This window comes from Mauremys reevesii, linkage group 2 (genome assembly GCF_016161935.1).
Source record: "Mauremys reevesii isolate NIE-2019 linkage group 2, ASM1616193v1, whole genome shotgun sequence".
Taxonomy (NCBI): Eukaryota; Metazoa; Chordata; order Testudines; family Geoemydidae; genus Mauremys; species Mauremys reevesii.
The window spans coordinates 247,968,445-247,990,845 of NC_052624.1; the positions used below are offsets into that span (position 1 = coordinate 247,968,445).

The 22,401-nt window shown below is 45.7% G+C and overlaps 1 protein-coding gene across 1 annotated transcript in view; it reads left to right on the top strand.

The window, feature by feature from the left end:
* Nucleotides 1-22,401, top strand: part of LAPTM4B (lysosomal protein transmembrane 4 beta) — a 123,922-nt gene that overhangs the window by 24,071 nt on the left and 77,450 nt on the right. Inside the window, exon 2 of the mRNA XM_039521938.1 lies at nt 21,075-21,186. Coding sequence (XP_039377872.1) covers nt 21,075-21,186 — 112 coding nt within the window. The remainder of the gene's footprint in view (nt 1-21,074; nt 21,187-22,401) is intronic.

Genomic DNA, 22,401 nt, shown 5'->3' on the forward strand with positions numbered 1-22,401 from the left:
CCGTCAAAAATTTCAGCAAAGTCAATTAAACCATTTCTACCTCTGATAACAGGGATGTGGACAGAACTGAAGCTATTTTGCCTGATGAAGGAACTAAAGGAATGGATGAAATTGAACTCAACATGGATGCTGCTGCGCAATGGGTTAATGACCCTAGCCTCATACTTCCAACATGGCTTCATGAGGACAACTCAAAAGTTCAACTGATGAGGTGTGGTATTTACACTCTTCAGTTGGCAATCTGGGATGGACTGAACAAAACATGCAAAGAAATTTCTGGCAAAAATTCGACAAGTCATTGTCAAACTACAAACCCCAAGTATTCGAAGTGTTCTGCTTGATCTACATGGGGTAACTCAGTCATTGGACACTGTGACTCGCTGGGGTTCAACATTTGCAATGATGGATCGGCTTCTCGTTTTTCAAACTTACTGTGAACAAGTGGCTGCTGCTGAAACAAGAGAACTCAAGATAACAAAAGCTGAATGGGACGAAGTGAAGAATCTGCGAGACCTCTTGGCAAAGCCAAACCAAACAACCGTGAATCTTCAAGCTGTCGCTGTAACCCCAGGAGTTTTAATGAAGGAATGGCAAAAACGTCAAAATTCTTGCAAGGAAATGGTGGACAAATTGCAGAAGGAATTCTATCCTCCATGCAGAAACGCAAAGAGAAGCTTTTTGACAGTATTAATTTCCTTGCTGGAGTTTGTTGACCCACGGTATCGGATTCTTCTTACCTCAAGGGAAATACCAAAGGTAAAGGAAGGACTCTGTGATATTGCTCGATGACTCAAAAACCAAAATCTATTGCTACATTTGAACTCAGCAAAAGAGGTTGAAGAAAATGACATACAACAAAAGGAGTAATCAAAAATCGAATTTGCAGTTTCAGAAAGTTCACATCCTTCTGAAATAGCAGGCTGTTCTCAAACTTCCGTCTCGACTCTGAACTTGTTTGAGCCTCTATCCCTGAGATGTCTTCAACCATCACAGGGAAATGGAGATAGTTCAAGCACCAGTTCTTCAGAAGATGATGACTTTGAAAAGGAATTGGATAAACAAGAAAGACACCGGCAAGTTTCTGCAATTCATAATTAAGCATTATTTGAGAGAAACTTTCGGGAAGGTTGTGAGGCGATGGAGCCTATTGGTAGGCTAAAAGTTAAGTCTCTCTTTGAGGCCATTCACAGCTACCCACACCGCATTCAGGCTGCCTGTAGTATTGCTTTGAGCATGCCAACAACCTAAGCTAGTGTAGAGCGACTGTTTTTGGCTTTAAAGTTAATTTTAAATGATTTGCAGCAGGCTATGGAAGACGACTTGATCGCTGCAATAATTTTTTACAGAATGAATTATGAATGATTCTAGTTTGTATCATTGACATTAAAAAGGTTGTAGAGCAGTTTTTAAACTAGGAGATGGGGGAAAGCCGACTGCTGCAGAGGAGCATGTGGATCGGACACAGACTTCTCTTAGGGGAGAGTCTGATGATAGAGAATCTCCAGGTTATAGTCAGGAGCAGAGGACGGAAGAGGATAATGCAAGGGCCAGATCAGATGATAAACAGTCAATAAAAAAGAATCTGGCACATCAGAAAAGGGCAGACAAATAAACAGGGACAAGTTTTTAAAGTGCTTGTACACAAATGCTAGAAGTCTAAATAATAAGATGGGTGAACTAGAGTGCCTTGTGATAAAGGAGGATATTGATATAATAGGCATCACAGAAACCTGGTGGACTGAGAGCAATCAATGGGACACAATCATTCTGGGGTACAAAATATATCGGAAGGACAGAACAGGTCATGCAGGGGGAGGAGTGGCACTATATGTGAAAGAAAATGTAGATTCAAATGAAGTAAAAATCTTAAGCGAATCCACATGTTCCGTAGAATCTCTATGGATAGAAATGTCATGCTCTAAAAAAAATAACATTAGGGATCTATTATCGACCACCTGACCAGGACAGTAATAGTGATGATGAAATGCTAAGGGAAATTAGAGAGGCTATCAAAATTAAGAACCCAATAATAGTGGGGGATTTCAATTATCCCCATATTGACTGGGAACATTTCACTTCAAGACAAAATGCAGAGATAAAATTTCTCGATACTTTAAATGACTGCTTCATGGAGCAGCTGGTAGGGGAACCCACAAGGGGAGAGGCGACTCTAGATTTAATCCTGAGTGGAGCGCAGGAGTTGGTCCAAGAGGTAACTATAGCAGGACCGCTTGCAAATAGTGACCATAATATAATAACATTTAACATCCCTGTGGTGGGAAGAACATCTCAATAGCCCAACACTGTGGCATTTAATTTCAAAAGGGGGAACTATACAAAAATGAGGGGGTTAGTTAAACGCCAATATTTAAAAAGGGCTCTAGAGGTGATCCCGGCAATTACAGACCGGTAAGTGTAACATCGGTACCGGGCAAATTAGTCGAAACAATAATTAAGAATAAAATTGTCAGACACATAGAAAAACATAAACTGTTGAGCAATAGTCAACATGGGAAGGGAAATCGTGTCTTACTAATCTATTAGAGTTCTTTGAAGGGGTCAACAAACGTGGACAAGGGGGATCCAGTGGAGACAGTGTACTTAGATTTCCAGAAAGCCTTTGACAATGTCCCTCACCAAAGGCTCTTATGTAAATTAAGCTGTCATGGGATAAAAGGGAAGGTCCTTTCATGGATTGAGAACTGGTTAAAAGACAGGGAACAAAGGGTAGGAATTAATGGTAAATTCTAGAATAGAGAGGGGTAACTAGTGGTGTTCCCCAAGGGTCAGTCCTAGGACCAATCCTATTCAATTTATTCATAAATGATCTGGAGAAAGGGGTAAACAGTGAGGTGGCAAAGTTTGCAGATGATATTAAACTACTTAAGATAGTTAAGACCAAAGCAGATTGTGAAGAACTTCAAAAAGATCTCACAAAACTAAGTGATTGGGCAACAAAATGGCAAATGAAATTTAATGTGGATAAATGTAAAATAATACACGTTGGAAAAAATAACCCCAACTGTACATACAATATGATGGGGGCTAATTTAGCTACAATGAGTCATGAAAAAGATCTTGGAGTCATCGTGGATAGTTCTCTGAAGGATGTCCACTCAGTGTGCAGAGGCAGTCAAAAAAGCAAACAGGATGTTAGGAATCATTAAAAAGGGGATAGATAATAAGACTGAGGATATATTATTGCCCTTATATAAATCCATGGTACGTCCACATCTTGAATACTGCATACAGATGTGGTCTCCTCACCTCAAAAAAGATATTCTAGCACTAGAAAAGGTTCAGAAAAGGGCAACTAAAATGATTAGGGGTTTGGAGAGGGTCCCATATGAGGAAAGATTAAAGAGGCTAGGACTCTTCAGCTTGGAAAAGAGGAGACTAAGGGGGGATATGATAGAGATATATACAATCATGAGTGATGTGGAGAAAGTGGATAAGGAAAAGTTATTTACTTATTCCCATAATACAAGAACTAGGGGGTCACCAAATGAAATTAATAGGCAGCAGGTTTAAAACCAATAAAAGGAAGTTCTTCTTCACGCAGTGCACAGTCAACTTGTGGAACTCCTTACCTGAGGAGGTTGTGAAGGCTAGGACTATAACAGTGTTTAAAAGAGAACTGGATAAATTCATGGTGGTTAAGTCCATAAATGGCTATTAGCCAGGATGGGTAAAGAATGGTGTCCCTAGCCTCTGTTCGTCAGAGGATGGAGATGGATGGCAGGAGAGAGATCACTTGATCATTGCCTGTTGGGTTCACTCCCTCTGGGGCACCTGGCATTGGCCACTGTCGGTAGACAGATACTGGGCTAGATGGACCTTTGGTCTGACCCGGTACGGCCGTTCTTATGTTCTTATGACGTTTAAATTGTTTTAAAAGTCTGAATAAAAATGTTTGTTTTTTTCAAAATTACAGTATGCACTTTATTTAGTTAAAAATTAATTTGAGTTGGAGCGCGGAGCAGAGTCGGAGCGGAGCTGGAGCAGTCACTATTGATGCTGGAGAGCAGCAATTCAAAAATTTGATTGCTCCAAATCCCAGGTCCAAAGGCATGTTTTACCACCCTTCTGCACTTGCTCAGCCTATAGTTGAACTGCTCCTTACTACTGTCCAGGCTGCCTGTGTACGGCTTCATGAGTCATGGGAGCAAGGGGTAGGTTGGGTCCCCAAGGATAGCTATTGGCATTTCAACATCCCCAATGGTAATTTTCTGGTCTGGGAAGTAAGTCCCTTCTTGCAGCTGCTCAAACTGCCCGGAGTTCCTAAAGATGCGTGTATCATGCACCTTTCCTGGCTATCCCACGTTGATGTCGGTGAAACGTCCCTCGTGATCCACCAGTACTTGCAACACCATTGAGAAGTACCCTCTGCGGTTTATGTAATGGTTGGCAAGGTGGTTGGGTGCCAAGATAGGGATATGCGTTCCGTCTATTGTCCTACTACAGTTAGGGAACCCCATTGCAGGAAAGCCATCCACTATGACCTGCACATTTCCCAGAGTCACTACCCTTGCTAGCAGAAGGTCAGTGATTGCATTGGCTACTTGGATCACAGCAGCCCCCACAGTAGATTTGCCCACTCCAAATTGATTCCTGACTGACCGGTAGCTGTCTGGCGTTGCAAGCTTCCACAGGGCTGTCGCCACTCACTTCTCAACTGTCAAGACAGCTCTCATCTTGGTATTCCTGTGCTTCAGGGTGGGGGAAAGCAAGTCACAAAGTTCCAGGAAAGTGGCCTTACGTGTGCAAAAGTTTCGCAGCCACTGAGAATCATCCCATACCTGCAACACTATGTGGTCCCACCAATCTGTGCTTGTTTGCTGGGCCCAGAATTGGCATTCCACTGTATCAACCTGCCCCACTGCTGCCATCATGTCCCAATTGACACATCCTGTGCTTTCAGGAATGTCTGTGTCCATGTCCTCCTCACAATCGTCCTCATGCTTGCGTCTCCTTGCCAGGTTCTGCACATACTGCAGGATAATGTGTGAGGTGTTTACAATGCTCACAACTACAGCAGTGAGCTGAGCGGGCTCCATGCTTGCCGTGCTATGCCATCTGCATGGGTAACCCAGGAAAAAAGGCGCCAAATTATTGTCTGCCGTTGCTTTCATGGAGGGAGGGAGAGGAGACTGACGACATGTACCCAAAATCATCCGCGACAATGTTTTTGCCCCATCAGGCATTGGGAGCATAACCCAGAATTCCAATGGGCAGCGGAGACTACAGGAACTGTGGGATAGCTACCCACAGTGCACCGCTCCGTGAGTTGATGCTAGCCACGGTATTGAGGACGCACTCCGCCAACTTAATGCGCTTAGTGGGGACATACACAATCGACTGTATAAAATCGATTCCTAAAGATCAACTTCTTTAAAATTGACCTTATTTCGTAGTGTAGACATACCCTCAAATTTCATACAGATGATGACTTGTTTATACTGCTCTATATACTATACACTGAAAAGTAAGTACAATATTTATATTCCAACTGATTTATTTTATAATTATATGGTAAAAATGAAAAAGTAAGCAATTTTTCTGTAGTAGTGTGCTGTGACACTTTTGTATTTTTACACCTTATTTTGCAAGCAAGTAGATTTTAAGTGAGGTGAAACTTGGGGGTACTCAAGACAATTCAGACTCCTCAGAAGGGTACAGTAGTCTGGAAAGGTTGAGAGCCACTGACTTAGCATACTGTATATAACCTCATCAAAATCAGGCATATTTTGTTTTGCATACAGATATGGATACAGTTAACAGTCTTGGACTACAAATCATCCCCTCTTAATCTATTTCATGCTAATAGTGTCTGTCATGATCCTTGTTTACTTAAGTGTTGTTAGATTAAGTTTGACCTCTATTGGTACCTTTACTATTTCTTTCTGATTCCTGGAATTGATCCTCTCTGACCAGGGCCGGCTCCGGCTTTTTTGCCACCCCAAGCAAAAAAAAAAAGCGGGGGGAGGGGCCGCCGGAGCGGCAAAGCAGGGGAAAAAACAAAACCACAGCGGGGCCAGAGCGGCAAAGCGGGGTTGGGGGGACAAAAAAACAGCGTGGCTGGAATGGCAAAGGGGGAGGGGTGGGAAACAGCAGCACAGCCGGAGCAGCAAAGCAGGGAGAAAGAAAAAAGAAAAAGAAAACACGGCGCAGCCAGAGCGGCAAAGCAGGGTGGGGGGAACAAAAAAATGGCGCAGCTGGAATGGCAAAGCAGGTGAGAAAAAAAAAAGAACCTGCGGTGCGGCTGGAGCGGCAAAGCGGGGGTGGGGGAACGGCACAGCTGGCAAAGCAGGGGAGAACAAAACAAAAAAACCCTACAGGGCGGCCGGAGCCAGGGGACTCCCTGTGCTGCAGAGTGCGCGCCCGGTCTAATGGGGGGAAGGGGAGGGAGAGAAGGGGGGCAGCCAGGGCTTCAGCGGGGCGCTCACCCCGTGGCCCTGACCTCCGTGCCGCCTGCCGGGAGGGCTCTGCACTGCTCCGGTCGGTGGGGAGGGAAGGACGCGGGCTGCCCTGCCAAATTTGCTGCAAGGCGCGCCCCTCGTCTGCCCCCTACAGGGCGGCCAGAGCAGCAAAAAAAAAAAAAGTGTCAGCGCCGCCCTAGGATTGGGCGTAATGCCGCCCCCTAGAATCTGCCGCCCCAAGCACCAGCTTACTCAGCTGGTGCCTGGAGCCGGCCCTGTCTCTGACACTGGAATTTTATCATCTCAATATCTTATTTGATAAGGTTCATATATATTGAAAGAACAGAAAACAGTACATAGAATAGCAAGGAACAAGAAGGATGACACAAAATCCCAGGAGTCCTTTTTTTAGGTAGTCCTGGAGGTTCAGATATTTGAGCAACTGTGGGTGTAAGGGTATTCTATATCTTGTTCCTGAAGGCAGGGTGATTTTTGCATGTCATAAAATTTCCTATTTATCCAGTGTTGGAATAAAGTCTGACAGGCAACTCAACTAATGGTGGTCAAATAACTGACTTTTCAGTTCACTGGCTGTTCTTGGGGGAAAAGAATTCAGTTTGGGTCAAACATAAAATTCTGAAGAAATTTGGGGATGTTCTGAGGTGGAACTCTGTCTCTCCTGTTCAAGTTGTTCCACTTTGTATAAAATAACTTGAAGAGTTATTGGGCCAGCAACGGTGAGTGAAAATGACTTAAGTACATCCGTCCTTTTCTCTGGCTGTTTTGTGAATAGTCCTAAATTCTCATGTGAATCCAGCCGGGGGGGGAGGGGAGAGGGGAGGAGTTTCAGTTGAAATTATTCAGGGAATTTTAGTCAAATTCCCAAAAAGCTCTTGGTCTGCTAAAACTCCAGTTTTTTGAGAAATAAATTATTTCTGCAAATAATTTCAAGTTCAAGCTTTTCCAATTATAAGTCTTTCTGGAGCAATATCACTTTCTGGCTATTGCAGTACATTGTTAATTATTACTTTTAGTTTTCAAACCTAAGTTGTGCATAGAATTTCTTTGGTTAGCACATCTGATGATGAATTTCTGATCAAAGATAAGCACATCTACATGTATATTAAAACAATAAACTATTGGTTTCTTTTTTTAATAATGCCAGAAAATGATGTCTGAATAAGAAAAAGTAGCCAAACAATCTCACATTTTTTTACATGCTGTGTATTGGACTGTATTTCAGCATTTTTACTTTGACTTCCTTGACTAACTTGTAGGCCATAGGCTATATCTGCTCCATTCTTCTATTGAAATATTTCTTCCTAAATCCGCCTGTCATTTATATAGTTTATCTAAGGCATAGCTCACCCTCCGTGAGCGGGAGGGCGGGGGGAAGCAGTTTTGTTTTTTCCTCCTGATTTTTTTGTAACAACTGCTATATCTTTATCACCCTCTCATTTAATCTCTTTGGGGAAAATACAACTACATATCAGATTTGCAAACAAGAATACAGTATGTAGGTTATTGTACACATGGGTTCAAGCATAAAAATGGCACTGAAAGCATACAGGGCTCATTACTTCTCTCCTTTTTTTAAGCAGTTCCCTTTAGCCATGTCAGTGGGACGTAGGCATATAAGGGGAGAGACACCCCCCCCCCCCAAAGAATTTAACAGAAAGATGGAAGGACATTTTGTGTATTAGACCTAGTCATTTTACCTTAATGCTTAGAGTATATATTGAACTAAGATTTCCTCTCCTGACTTCCTTTATCAGTACATTTGTATTAAATGAGGGTTTGTAGGAACAATTGTAAGGGTTGGAACTGGAAGCCAACATAAAGAATATTGTTTTTAAATATAGGAATACTTATGTCCAATTTATTTTACTATATGAATGTTTCAGTATTGACTATAACCTGGTGGAGGAGTGTGTATGAAGAGGGTTATTTAGCCATTATAATCCTAGACAATTCTTTTAATATGGCTTCCAGTGTTTAACTCATTAGCTCTTTTGGTTTTGGTTTTGAGATACAAAATTTTTCAGTTTTCAGTAAAACAAAAACAAAATGAAATTTGTCAATTTTTTTTCATTTAATTCATTCTGAATTTTATTATAAAAATGAAAACATTCACCAAAAAAAATCAAAATGTCATGAAAATTTTGTTTCTTTCAAAAATGTGAAATACTGTATTGAAATACTGTATTTTACTAGTTCTGTATACAACAACGATGCCCCTGCTCCTAAGAGCTGGTAACGGCACTGAATGATTCTTGCTCTGAAGAGTTCTCAAGTTTCTCTGCAGATAAAATCAGTTGGGTTTAGGCCAAGGTGTCTGCTTCCATGGTTGCAGTATCATGTATGCAGAAGGAGGAGAAAACCGGCTTTCTCTGCTTGAATTTCAGATGGTGTCACTCCCTGAGACATGAGAGGAGCTGGAATTTGCTAGAGCTATGACCTCTGCATTAGAATGTGTTTTCTCTGGCTAGAGAAATCTAACATGAAGATATTGAGGATGTTTTTAGAGTTGACTGTCCTCTCTTTGGAAGGCAGGTTGCCTGATATAAGTGATTACTGGATCCCCACATAAGAAACCATAAAGGAACTGACAAACTCTCCAGTTGTCACAGTGTCTAAAATTTACCATATTTAGGAAAGATTGAGAAGGGTGTGGTGGGGTAGCGATAGCAATATCTGCATTCCTCAAATGGTTTCAATCCTTTTTATGGTACGGAGATTGCACTAGTTAATTATCTCCTCCTGGCAATAGATGATGTCTGTTCTGATTCTTTTAGATCTGTCCTTTGATTCCACTGTGGGTGTTGTGGACCTGCCTATGGAGCCCTGCATGGATTGACGATCAGTTCTTTTTATGAGGAGATGCTGGGGAAATTGCTCATCTGCCCCAAAGACACTTTGTAACGTTTCCGTTCTTTGGCCCCTTCTCTTCTGCATGAGAAGAAACAAATGGAAGAGATGGCAGAGATTATTGTAGTGCTCCAGTTGGGGAAGTGTGCCAATTGTTCATTTTGCTGGATTGCAACTCGGGTGTCACATCTGCTGGATCTCTAACTGTACCTGGATGGCGAGCTAACAGTAGTGGTCAAGATTTTTTGGGGGGATGGTTATTTTTCCCCATCTGCACATGGGTAAGAGGATACAACCTTTTTATTAAAGTTGTGGGTTCCCTACAGTTATCTATATGTCATTTCCTTGAGACTGGATTACCGTAATGTGGTCTGCATAGGGCTAGATGTGTTCAGAACATTCAGCCTGTGCACAATACAGTTCTTAATGTTGCTTCACACCACTAGCACAGTATATGTGCCCTCAGATCAGTACTGCCTTCTGATTGCTTGCCTTGGCTTCCAAGGCACTCACTGGAGCAACACATAAATACTTTTAAAAATTTGAGCCTCAGATACTATGATGATGATAGCCATATAAGTATCTAAATAGGTGCTTTGCAAATGCATTTAGAGGTGTTAGTTTTGACTTATAAGGCTGTAAGATGTTTTGATCCTGGTTAACACCACCTCTCTCCTTGTGTGGTACAAAGCCATTTGATATTGGCGGGGGTCATTGAGCTAACTGCTGCCTGGTTTAAATGGGAGACAGCTGGTGGTGGGGCATTTTTAGTGATAGGACCTTTACTCTGGGACTTGCTCTGTATTCCGTAGGATAAGTTGCAATGCCTGTCTATTTTCCCAGGTTTTGCAGAAGGGTATATTAGATTTAGCGAGTGGTTAATGAGAGTCCTGATCCTTCAGTTAAGAAGGTTCAACCTCTTTCTTACATCAGTGTATTTGATAAGATTTGTAATTGTTTTGACTGTCATCTATCTCATCTTTCTATCTAATTAGTCTAAGGTATTTCTAGGGTATCCATTGCAATAGTATCTTAGTATCTGCCTGTCTAATCATATGGTTAAAGGTTTCATTATGCTAAATGAGCTGGAGTCAAATCAAGGCCACCCCTTGTGCCAGTGCAGGATGGGCAGCTTAGCAGAGCCCACGTTTTGTTCCCCATTCCTCAAAAACTCACCTAATTCATACTGTGCAGGTCATCCAGAGCCACAGAGGAGTGTGCCATGGCAAGGTGTAGATTTAAGGGAATAGTCTATATGTTAATTGGTCTACCTCTGGCATTTTGGAGGCAAAAGCAAAGAGGGCTGAATTTGGCCCCTTAAATCTGTGTCCATCCTCCTACCTTCTCCCCAGCAGTTGTTGGGTAGCACTGTATTCATAAGAAGCAATGTAGTCTAATCACTAAAGGACTGGCCTCATAGTCAGAGACTTGGATTCCAAGCCTAATTCCTGACACTGACTTGCTTTGACTTCAAGCATATCACAAAGCCTTTCTATATCTCTCTCTCCATGTGTAAAATGAGGATAATATGCCTTGCAGGTGTTGCGAATTATACTTGTAGGCCACGCACCGTTCGTTTCTAGGCTGAGGCACAAAAACCAAAGATTTACAGAGTGTCCAAATAACAAAGTTTTATTGCGCAAGGTTCAAATAACGTTCGAACGTGGTGTCCCCCTGCTAGTCAGGGAGAGTCCCAGGCTACAGATTACATAGAAGTTATATACCTTTTAGGAGTGCATGCTACCCTCGTGAATTGGAACCCTTAACCAATAAACAAACCATTTTCTTATCTTTAGCCTATTACAGTCAATCACTGTCCGCGTGCTGGCTAGTGCGCAGTCCAGCTGTTACCTTGCATACTAGAATTTTTCCTTAATTATATTGCTACAGCTGTGTTCCTATCCTCTTTCCTGTTCCTGACTTTATCTTTCTTTAATGCTACCCTTGGGAGCTGTGTATGTGATGTGCTCGTTTTTAGTTAATGATGGATACAAAATAGGGAAACTTACAAAATGGAGTTGCTCATGCTAACTACCCTTAACACAGGAGTAATGTGAGGCTTAGTTACTCAATGTTTGTGAAACAGTTTGAGGAAAAATGCTGTCTAAGTATTTTTGTTGTTCATTACACTATGCATTAGCTGAAGAATATGAAATACCTTGGGTGAAATCCTGGCCCCATGGAAGTGAATGACAAAATTCCTATTGGCTTTCATGGGATGAGGATTTCACTCCACATGCTCATTATCAACCTGGTGTTTGCCAATCCAGGGAAGTGGTGTAATCTTCTCTTACTCTTTTACTAGATCATGTTGTGACATTACGCCCCATAGTCTTCATAGAAATATTGTTATGATATGAATATGGGATAACTGTTATGTTTTATGCAAGATAGGTCATGTGAGGTATCATTGGAAAGGTTATGATTTACTGAATGTAATTATCCAATTTGTATGGATGTATCACTCCTGTATCTGAAGTTAGGAATATTGACTATATAACAATTACAAGTGTGTGTACTTGAGGAACGCCCACCAGACAGTATGCAATCAGCCTGGATGGGCCATGAGGAAGGCCAATAGGACTTTGAAGATACTAATCTCCCTCCTTCCTGAGAAGTTTCCTGGGATGCTGGGTTGAACCTGCAGGGTCATGTGATCATGTTACCTGGCACAAGGTACCATCTTGAAATGCTGATATTTTTCCACGGGAAAGGGGTGGGTGTCAAAACTAGGGAACAAAGGATTCCCATCATATGCAAATCCTATTTAAGGCTGGGGAGCGAGTTAATCTGGGCTCTTCTCCACTGCCTCCCCGCCCAAGAAGGAAGACTGCTGAAAACACCCGAAGAAACAAATGAACTAAGATGTGGGGAGGGGGCGGCAGGGGCTGAGTCTAGGCGAGACCAGTCAGCCTGTAAAGGAATCCCTGGAGATTTATGCTGTAAACAGTGCAGTTTATCTTCAAGAAACTCTCTGTAACTTGCTTGAAACAACATTTAGGGTGAGAAATTATTTGTAGTCAGTAAAAATTTTTTTACCTTTTATAGTTGATAAACTTGTTTCTGTTTATTCTAAAACACAGTTTGTGCAATTCATAACTGGGGGGAGGGAGGGAAAGCTGTGCATATCTTCCTCCACATTGAGGGAGGGAGCGAATTTCATGAGCTTACACTGTATACAGGGCTGTCCTTAGGCATACGCAGCATATACATATACATACCAATTAATTTGGGGCACCAAATTGCCCCAAATTTCATAGTGCCCATGGCAGCTGCGTGCTGCCAATGTGGCAGCCCCAGCAACCAGCCCTATCCCTCGGCCGGCTCCCCCCGCCCCCGCAACGGGGAAGGCTGTCCTTAGGGGTGTATGGGGCACTGGACAACTCCCTCCACCCTGCCCCACCCCCATTCCACCTCTTCCCCCAGCGACCCTGCACTCTCCGGCAGCGGCTGGAAGCGGAGGGCACCCAAATGGCTGGGGACGGCCCTGACTGTATAGATCTCTATATAGCACAAGACAATGTAATTTTGGGTTTACACTCCAGAGGGTGTGTGCACCAGAGTGCTGGGCAATTCCCCCAGCTGAATCTTCCCACACAGAGCCAGGGCCGGATTAACTTTCTGTGGGCCCGGCTCCAAACATATTTGTGGGCCCCCCTGGGGAATGATTGTAAAAGGGGCCAGGGGCAAAAGCACAGCGGGGTGGGGGCTAGGGTTGGTCCCTGGAGCAAGGGAGGGACAAGGGGTAAACTGCAAGTGCAGCAGGGCTGGGAGGGGGTAAACAGGATCCCCCCCCCCGCCCCACCCGCATAGAGCGGGTGCCTTCCTTCTCCCTGATTCTAGCCTATTCTCTTTGTCTCTCTCTGCACTGAGCTGCCCCTCCTCCAGTGTGACAAAGTGGGAATGTTCTTAATGTTCTCTCTGAATACTGTGTGAGTGCCTCAGTTTCCCCTATGCACTTGTTAAGTATGTAAGTGGTGGGATAAGGCTGTGTGATCGTTGCAGAGCCCTAGAGGGCAGGTGTGATGCTGTCTGCACAGAGAATGGCTGACACACTGTCTCCTGGCATCTGATGGCCTGGGCCCCTCCCCTGCAAGGTGCCAACTGAAGGTGTTGGAGAACAAAGAGATCAGGGGCCTCCTGACCCGAGGGGAAAGAGACAAAGGACAGAGGAGAGGCTGGAGGGGGTTGCAGTTTGGAGCTGGCTGGGGAAATGAAGGGAGGCCCAGCACTGGTGTCTGGTGTCCCTAGACCACAAGACAGACCTGACTGAGGGGTCCTGTTTTCCATACCTACAAGCTCTGCTTTGACTGTGTTCCTGTCGTCTAATAAACCTTCTGTTTTACTGGCTGGCTGAGGGTCACGGTGAATCACAGGAAGTGGGGGGGGGGGCGGGACGCTGACTCCCCCACACTCCGTGACATCCAGCAGCAGCAGGACAGGTTCTCTTCCAGCCCTCTGGGTGTTGGGAGTGGGAGGAGCGGAGGGTAATGTGGTTACTCCTATAACTGGACTTTTAGTTTCTAGTCAGCACTGCTAACCGGACACCCAGGTCCCATTTTCTACTGGAGTTTCCAGTCTAAAACTGGAAACCTGGCAACAGGGCTACCAGAAAAGCCTGAGGGGGGCAGGAGGGGCAAGCAATCATTTTTAAAAGTGAGAGGGCTAAGCCTTAAGTGGTGGGAAGCAAGGGATGGGTGGGCTAGGGAGTGGAGAAGAGCTAATGGGCAGGGCCATGTCTGCTGTACTGCCCAGGTAGGTTGGAGACTGTGGAGATCAGCTGGCCCAGTATCCCCAGCCCAGGTGATGTGACAGCCAGTGGTGGATTTAGAGTTAGTGGGGCCCCCGGCCCTGTGCTCAGCTTCATTTTTGGGGCTCCTTCTTGGGTCCCAGCCAAGAAAAAGAACATTCTCTCGTATCTCCCTCCACCCCCGTTTTTTCATTCTTTTTTGCTTCATCCTCCTCCTATAAGTAATAGCAAGTAAATGAAAATAAAGTGAGGTACCTTGATTGTTCTTATAGTCTATCTTATTTTTCCACAGACCACTTGAAAATCGCAGAAGGTCTCAACAGACCACTTAATGATCTTTCCAAATACTGTATTAAAAAAAAAAAAAAGTTGGGGTGCGGGGTCTGGCCAGGAGCTAGGGTGAGGGAGGGGGCTCAGGGTTGGGGCAGGAGGTTGGGGTGTGGCGCTTACCTGGGGCAGCTCCTGTTTGGTGCAAGGGGTGCAGGTGGGAATGCGAGGGGTGCAGGAGCTCACATTTGGTGCTCAAGGTGTGTGGGGGGATTCAGGAGTCAGGGCATGGGGTGTGGGGGGCTAGGTATGTGGAGGGGGTGCAGGAGTCAGGCCAGGGGGCTTGGGGTGTGTGAGGGGGTGCAGGGGACTGTGTGTCTGGGGAGGGGAGTGCAGGAGTCAGGACAGGGGACTGGGTGTGTGTGGGGCGGAGTGCAGGAGTCAGGGCAGGGGACATAGGAGGGCTGAGGAGGTGTGTGGGGGTGCAGGAGTCAGGGCAGGGGGCTGGGTGTGTGTGAAGGAGTGCAGGGGTCAGGGTGGGCAGAGGGCTGTTGGTGTGGGCTGGGGTCGTGGGGGTGCTCACGGCGGGGGGCTGGAGGGGGTATGCCCCCATTCCATCCTCTTCTCAAGCCTCCGCCTCTGCCTCTTCTCCGGAGCAGCGAGCCTGCTGAGGCTCCGCTCCTCCCGCCTGCCCGCAAACAGCTGATCCAGCTGATGGGGTGGGGGGGAACGTAGCATGCTGGGGAAAGAGGCGGGGGAGGAGCGTGGCTGCCAGCAGAGCCTGCCCTGCTGCAGCAGGAGCTCCAGGAGCCGGTAGCACTAAGCTTCTGCCCCCACAGGGGGGCGCAGAGAAGAGCGGGCCGGGCTGGGGCCCTTTTGGGCCGTGGGCCCGGTGCCATGGTAAATCTGGTACTGCACAGAGCTGATTGCAGACTGTGTGATTCTACAGCTGGATGTGTCCCTTCCTCTGTGTGTGCACAGCAGGACAGGGTGAGGGAGCCAAGGCTGGTTGAACGGGTGGGTTCAATGGGACCCAGGAAAGGGGGGTCCAACCTGTCATGTGTTTTTGGAAGGTATTGCAAAAATCAGTTATTAGGCATATATATATATATATATATATTTCAGTATCAGACAAAATCTAATCTTTGCATCTGATTCAAAGCTCATTGAAATCAATGGAAAGATTCTCACTGAGTTAAATAGAGTTTTGATCAGGCAATTAATTGTGTATTGATTGTTACCTACAATGCTGTGTTAGGGAGTCTCAAAGAGTTCTTCCATCATATGTGAAATCTGAATGTTTCCAAATGGAGAAATGAGTGCTCTCTGAGGACGTCCTTACAAAAGGATGATGCTTTCATACTTTTAAATAGCATACCACATGCATCTTAAATTCTTCTATATTTTTTCTCCTCTTGAGTAGTATATATTTGTTTCTATAATCTTCTCTACCTTTCTGTGAGAGATCATGAAGCAAATAAGTGAATTCCATTATACTGTTAAAATAACAAAGTTTAAAAAGTAGGTCATTGAGTAGGTCTCAGTACTAGAAAAGAATCATGCTTTCTCTGTCTTATAATTTTTTACGTTCTTCATTTGTGGGCCAGGTTGTGATGCTCTTACTCACTTTTTCCACAAGAAGTACCCTTTACTTCAAAGTGGTGTCTAATGTGCTGTTCATCACATGTAAAGGTATGACAATCTGCCCCTTGGTGATCTTTTTAGTTCTCTAATACTTGATGTTTCATACCCTGCATACAACCATTTCTTCCTCCCATTGCTTATGTTGGCCCTTGTTATTACACCTAGTTTAGGTGTTACTGCTCACAGAACTCTTCAGCATACATGACCTGATCTTTCAAAGTCACATGGCACAGAAGTGCATGCAGCAGCAAATATCATACTAATATTGCAGTGTGTCCCTGCCCTGGGCTCCTTCCTAAGGCCTCTGCTTTAGCAGCCAGTGTGAATCAGCTTGAATGTTAGCCTCACTTAGGGTACGTCTACACTACGGGACTATTCCGAATTTGCATAAACCGGTTTTGTAAAACAGATTTTATAAAATCAAGTGCGCGCGGCCACACTAAACACATTAAATCGGTGGTGTGCGTCCATGGTCCGAGGCTAGCGTCGATTTCTGGAGCGTTGCACTGTGGGTAGCTATCCCGTAGCTATCCCATAGTTCCCGCAGCCTCCCCCGCCCCTTGGCATTTCCGGGTTGAGATCCCAGTGCCTGATGGGGCAAAAATCATTGTCGCGGGTGGTTCTGGGTACAGCCTCACCCCTCCCTCCCTGAGCAGCAGACAACCGTTTCGCGCCTTTTTTTGCTTGGTGAACTGTGCAGACGCCATAGCACAGCAAGCATGGACCCTGCTCAGCTCCATACCGCAATCGTGAATGTTTTAAACACCTCGCGCACTCTCGTGCAGTCTATGGTGAACCAGGACCTTCAATCCGAGGCGAGGAGGAGGCGGATACGGCAGCGCGGCGATGACAGTGATGAGGATGTAGACACAGAATTCTCTCAAACTGCAGGCCCCTGCGCTTTGGAGATCCTGATGGTAATGGGGCAGATTCTATCCATTGAACGCCGATTTTGGGCCCGGGAAACAAGCACTGACTGGTGGGACCGCATTGTGTTGCAGGTGTGGGACGATTCCCAGTGGCTGCGAAACTTTCGCATGCGTAAGGGCACTTTCATGGAACTTTGTGACTTGCTTGCCCCTGCCCTGAAACGCCATAATACCAAGATGAGAGCAGCCCTCACAGTAGAGAAGCGAGTGGCGATAGCCCTGTGGAAGCTTGCAACGCCAGACAGCTACCGGTCAGTCGGGAATCAATTTGGAGTTGGAAAATCTACTGTGGGGGCTGCTGTGATGCAAGTAGCCAAAGCAATCACTAAGCTGCTGCTACGAAAGGTTGTGACTCTGGGAAACGTGCAGGCCATAGTGGATGGCTTTGCTGCACTGGGATTCCCTAACTGTGGGGTTGTCGATAGATGGAACCCATATCCCTATCTTGGCACCGCAGCACCAGGGCACCCAGTACGTAAACCGGAAGGGGTACTTTTCAATGGTGCTGCAAGCACTGGTAGATCACAAGGGACGTTTCACAAACATCCACGTGGGATGGCCAGGGAGGGTTCATGACGCTCGCGTCTTCAGAAGCACTACTCTGTTTAAACGGCTGCAGCAAGGGAATTACTTCCCAGACCAGAAAATAACAGTTGGGGATGTTGAAATGCCTGTTGTTATCCTGGGGGACCCAGCCTACCCCTTGATGCCATGGCTCATGAAGCCATACACAGGCAGCCTGGACAGTGGTCAGGATCTGTTCAATTACAGGCTGAGCAAGTGCAGAATGGTGGTGGAATGTGCATTTGGCTGTTTAAAGGCGCGCTGGCGCACATTACTGACTCGCTCAGACCTCAGCCAAACCAATGTCCCCTATGTTATTGCTGCTTGCTGTATTCTCCACAATCTCTGTGAGAGTAAGGGGGAGACCTTTATGGCGGGGTGGGAGGCTGAGGCAAATCACCTGGCCGCTGATTACGCGCAGCCAGACACCAGGGAGATTAGAAGAGCACACCAGGAAGCGGTGCGCATCAGAGAAGCTTTGAAAATGAGCTTCATCAATGGCCAGGGTACAGTGTGACTGCTGTGTTTGTTGATGAACACCCAACCCCCTTGATTGACTCAGTCCCTGTAAGCAACTCCCCCTCCCCCTTCGAGTACAGCTTACTTATGCAAATAAAGTCACTCTCATTTAAAAAGCATGAATTCTTTATTGATTCATTATAAAAAGAGGGAGAGAAGTAAGGGTGTGGTTTGGGAGGAGGATAGGAGGGATGGAGAAGGCCATTAAAAAAAAATTCACAGTAACGACATCCTTCTGGTTGGGCTGTCCACTGGGGTGGAGTGGGCGGGTGCACGGAGCCTCCCCCCACGCGTTCTTACACGTCTGGGTGAGGAGGATGTGGAACATGGTGAGGGTTGAGGGTGGTTATACAGGGGCTGCAGCGGCACTCTGTGATCCTGCTGCCGTTCCTGAAGCTCCACAAGACGCCGGAGCATGTCAGTTTGATCATGCAGCAGCCCCAGAGTTGCATCCCGCCACCGCTGATCTTCCTGCCGCCACCGCTGATTTTCCTGCCGGTCTTCCTGCCGCCACCTCTCATCTCGGTTGTCCCTCCTGTCCTCACGTTCACTGGCCTCTTTCCTGTAATTTGAAACCACGTCCTTCCACTCATTCAGATGAGCTCTTTCATTGCGTGTAACTTCCATAATATCCGAGAACATCTCATCTCGCGTCTTCTTTTTCCTCCGCCTTATCTGTGCTAGCCTTTGGGATGGAGGAGGGATGGTTGAAAAATTTGCAGCTGCATGAGGGAGATAAATATTTAGAAAGATACATTTTACAGAACAATGGTTATACTCTTTCACAGTGAACAGCACTATTCACCTAGCACATGTGATTTCCCTACAAGGTTGCATTTTTCATCTTAATAGTGAGTGCTTGCAGCTCTGGAGTTACAGATCTCACAGACACAGGTCCAGGCATCAGAATTCAGCTTGCATGCGGCCATGGTAAGCCACTGTCTTTCAGCTTCTGTAGTGATTTACCCCTCCCCCCCAACGCATGGCTAATACCACGCTAGCTCCCTGCTAATCAACAACCTTCCCACCCACCCCCACCCACTGCGTGTCTGGTAGCTTGGGGAAGATCGCTGGTGACCAAACACAGAAAAGATCATCGGCATTTCACTCCTCCCCTCCCCCCGCTTCGCTATGTGCAGGAAAGTGTTTTTTTTAAGCTGCTGCAGTCCACGAACCCAGTAGAAAAATGGCCACCCCCCTTACTTAAATTCCTGATTTTTAACTAGGTTATCCTGAACGATATCACTTTGCTGAGGATAACAGAACAAGATAAAGAGCGGATGCTTCTTGAATGCCAGCAGTCACCGGGACCATACGCTGCTATGCTTTGCCACGCAATGATACCTGATTACTTGCTACATGCATGGCGTGGTAAAGTGTCCTACCATGGTGGGCGGAACAAGGCTGCCTTGCCCAGAAACCTTCTGCAAAGGCTTCTGGAGTACCTACAGGAGCGCTTCATCGAGATGTCCCTGGAGGATTTCCTCTCAATCCCCGGACATGTTAACAAACTTTTCTAAGTAACTATACTGTCTGCGAATGCATCCCAAGTCCTCAGGGCAAATCAATCATTAAAAAAGGCTTGCTTAAAAAACAATGTTTGCTATTTGCAAAGGTACACTCACCAGAGCTCCCTTCCATGGCGTCATTGTCTGGGATAGTGGCTTGTGAGGGCTGGGAGGACGGTAATTCCGTCAGGGTGATAAAAAGCTCCTGGCTGCTGGGGCTCACGGAATGCTGTGTGCTCTCTGCTAGGTCTTCCTCCTCTTCTTCATCTTCATCTTCCCCGTCTGCATAATCCTCAGCCATGGCAGAGATTACAACCCCCACCTCGGAATCCATGATCAGGGGTGGGGTACTTGTGGCGCAGCCCCCTAAAATTGCATGCAGCTCAGCATAGAAGTGGCATGTTTTTCGACCTGCCCCGGACCTTCCGTTTGCTTCTTTGGTTTTCTGGTAGGCTTGTCTGAGCTCCTTAACTTTCACTCTGCACTGCACTGAGTCACTGCTGTGGCCTTTATCCGTCATAGCCTTAGAAATTCTTTCAAATACTTTTTCATTTCGTCTTTTGGAACGCAGTTCTGTTAGCACTGAATCCTCTCCCCAGATAGCGATCAGATCCAGTACCTCCCGTGCAGTCCATGCTGGGGCTCTTTTACGATTCTCAGGAGACTGCATTGTTAACTGTGCTGATGAGCTGTGCGTGGTCACCTGTGCTGATGAGATCTCCACGCTGGGGAAGCAGGAAATGAATTTCAAAAGTTCGCGGGGCTTTTCCTGTCTACCTGGCCAGTGCATCCGAGTTCAGAATGCTGTCCAGAGCGGTCACTGGTGCACTGTGGGATACCGCCCGGAGGCCAATGCCGTCGATCAGCAGCCACACTAACCCTAATCCGATATGGTAATACCGATACTAAAGTTACTCCTCTCGTTAGGGAGGAGTACAGAAATCGGTTTAAAGAGCCATTAAAATAGATATAAGGTGCCTCCTAGTGTGGACGGTTGTGGCGTTAAATCGGTTTTACGCTCCTAAAACCGATTTAAACGCCTAGTGTAGACCAGGCATTAGAATTCAGCCTCTTCCAGCAGACAAGCACACCTACAGCCACCTAGCAATTTGCCAGGAAGTGATCTCATCACTCATCAACTCCAGGTCATCATCATTATCCAGATTAGTAATCTGTGAATGGAAACTGTTCAGTTATAAGGATCTCAGGATTTTAAAAATAATTGTAATTCGGGGAACTGAATGAACTATAAATAGATTATTATCATGTTTTATAATCCAAAAGAACAGGATCAGTGAGGTAGATGGAGTGGCCTTGTCAGGGGTGACTTGTGCGCCCCCCCCACCGGGTTTGTTTTTTTTTAATAGCAAGGGGGAGGAAAATGGAAAAAGGGTTGATCGGGTTCTGTGTCATTATCCTGTAATTTGGGGCTCTGATACAAAGAAAAACTATACAATCTATTCAAATGGGGAGAAAGTATTTATAGTGGCAATTAAATACATTTCACAGTAGGAACACTGTCTCTGCAGCAGTTTGCATATGCCACTCTATGGTATTTTCACTAAGAAATTACACATCCTGACCTTTCCCTTTCTCCTCTCTGTAGATCATCAATTCAGTGGTATTGCTGATCCTGCTGAGTGCCCTGACTGATCCCGACCAGTATCACTTACCAAGTGCTGAATTAGGGGGCGAATTTGAATTTATGGATGATGCCAGTAAGTATATAGCATTTAATTATCAGTGTTTCATTTTCTGTTTCTGAAGCAGCAGTATTTTTTTGGCAGTCTGGTAATGATTATGTCTCCTAAATATTGCTTCACTACACTAGCCTAGCATTTTGACTTTTATGGCAAAAGGCATATCTATAGCACAAAACCACCACCATCCTGGAACTGATTGTTCACTTTTTCAGTAGTCTCATCCAATTGCCTGTTAACCGAATGGGTATAGAGACCAACTACCCCTTCACATCTAGCAGAGATCCCTCCAGAATAGTGGGGTGGCCTATTGGCAAGGGATGTGGAAAAGCCTGCATTACCATTGGCTGTGATGTAGCCACTCTGAGGTGAACAGAGAGAGGACTAGAGTCAACAGAGATGCAAATCAGCATGTTCATTAGCACTAAAAAAAAAAAAAAGGCGGAAATAAGGGTATGAATGGTATTGGTTCTGAAATTATTATATTAATACATTTGCATGGTGCTACAGAAACAGGAGTCCTTGTCTTTTCTCAGAAACTTTCAGTATCTCTCTCATGGCACTAAATTCATTGATTCGTGGTAACACAGGGCTGCCTCTTTCTCCCACTAATGGCTATGGCAAAACTTTCACTGAATTCAGATCCTGTAGGGACTGGGGCATGGGTGGTCATGCCTAATGGTTAGAGTCAGGAGCCTGGGATCGCATTCAGGGTCAGGTGCCTCATCAGAGATTAGAGCCGGTGTCAGAGACAGAGGTAGGGAATAGGAGCAGGGACCTGGAGCAAGGCAGGAAAGCAGAACAGACAGGGGTCTGGGATAAGGAGGACAGGAACCAGGAATAGCCTCTGGAGTCAGGAAAGGTCCATAGTAGTAGCCAGCCAAGGAATCCTCTAATTATTCAGACAACTTCCTGTGACTTTCTGGTTTAAGTAGAGCTTCTCAGCTAAGTGGTGGGGCTGGACATCTCTCCCAAGGTCCCCTTCTTCAGCCATTCAAGTGAGCTGCTGAGTGGTGGCCAGGGTCTGAGCACTGCCTAGGGAACTGTGGGCCCGGGTTTGAGGCCCATGATCCCTCACATCACCACCTCCCCAGGGCACCCTCTGGGCAGTAGTGGGCTAGGTTTTCCAGGGTGGCTTTCATAAAAGGCATTTACCAGGTCAGCAACATGGACATTCTCTGCCAGTTCCCAGGAGTGTTCTTCAGGACTGTAGCCTTCCCAGTTCACAAGATA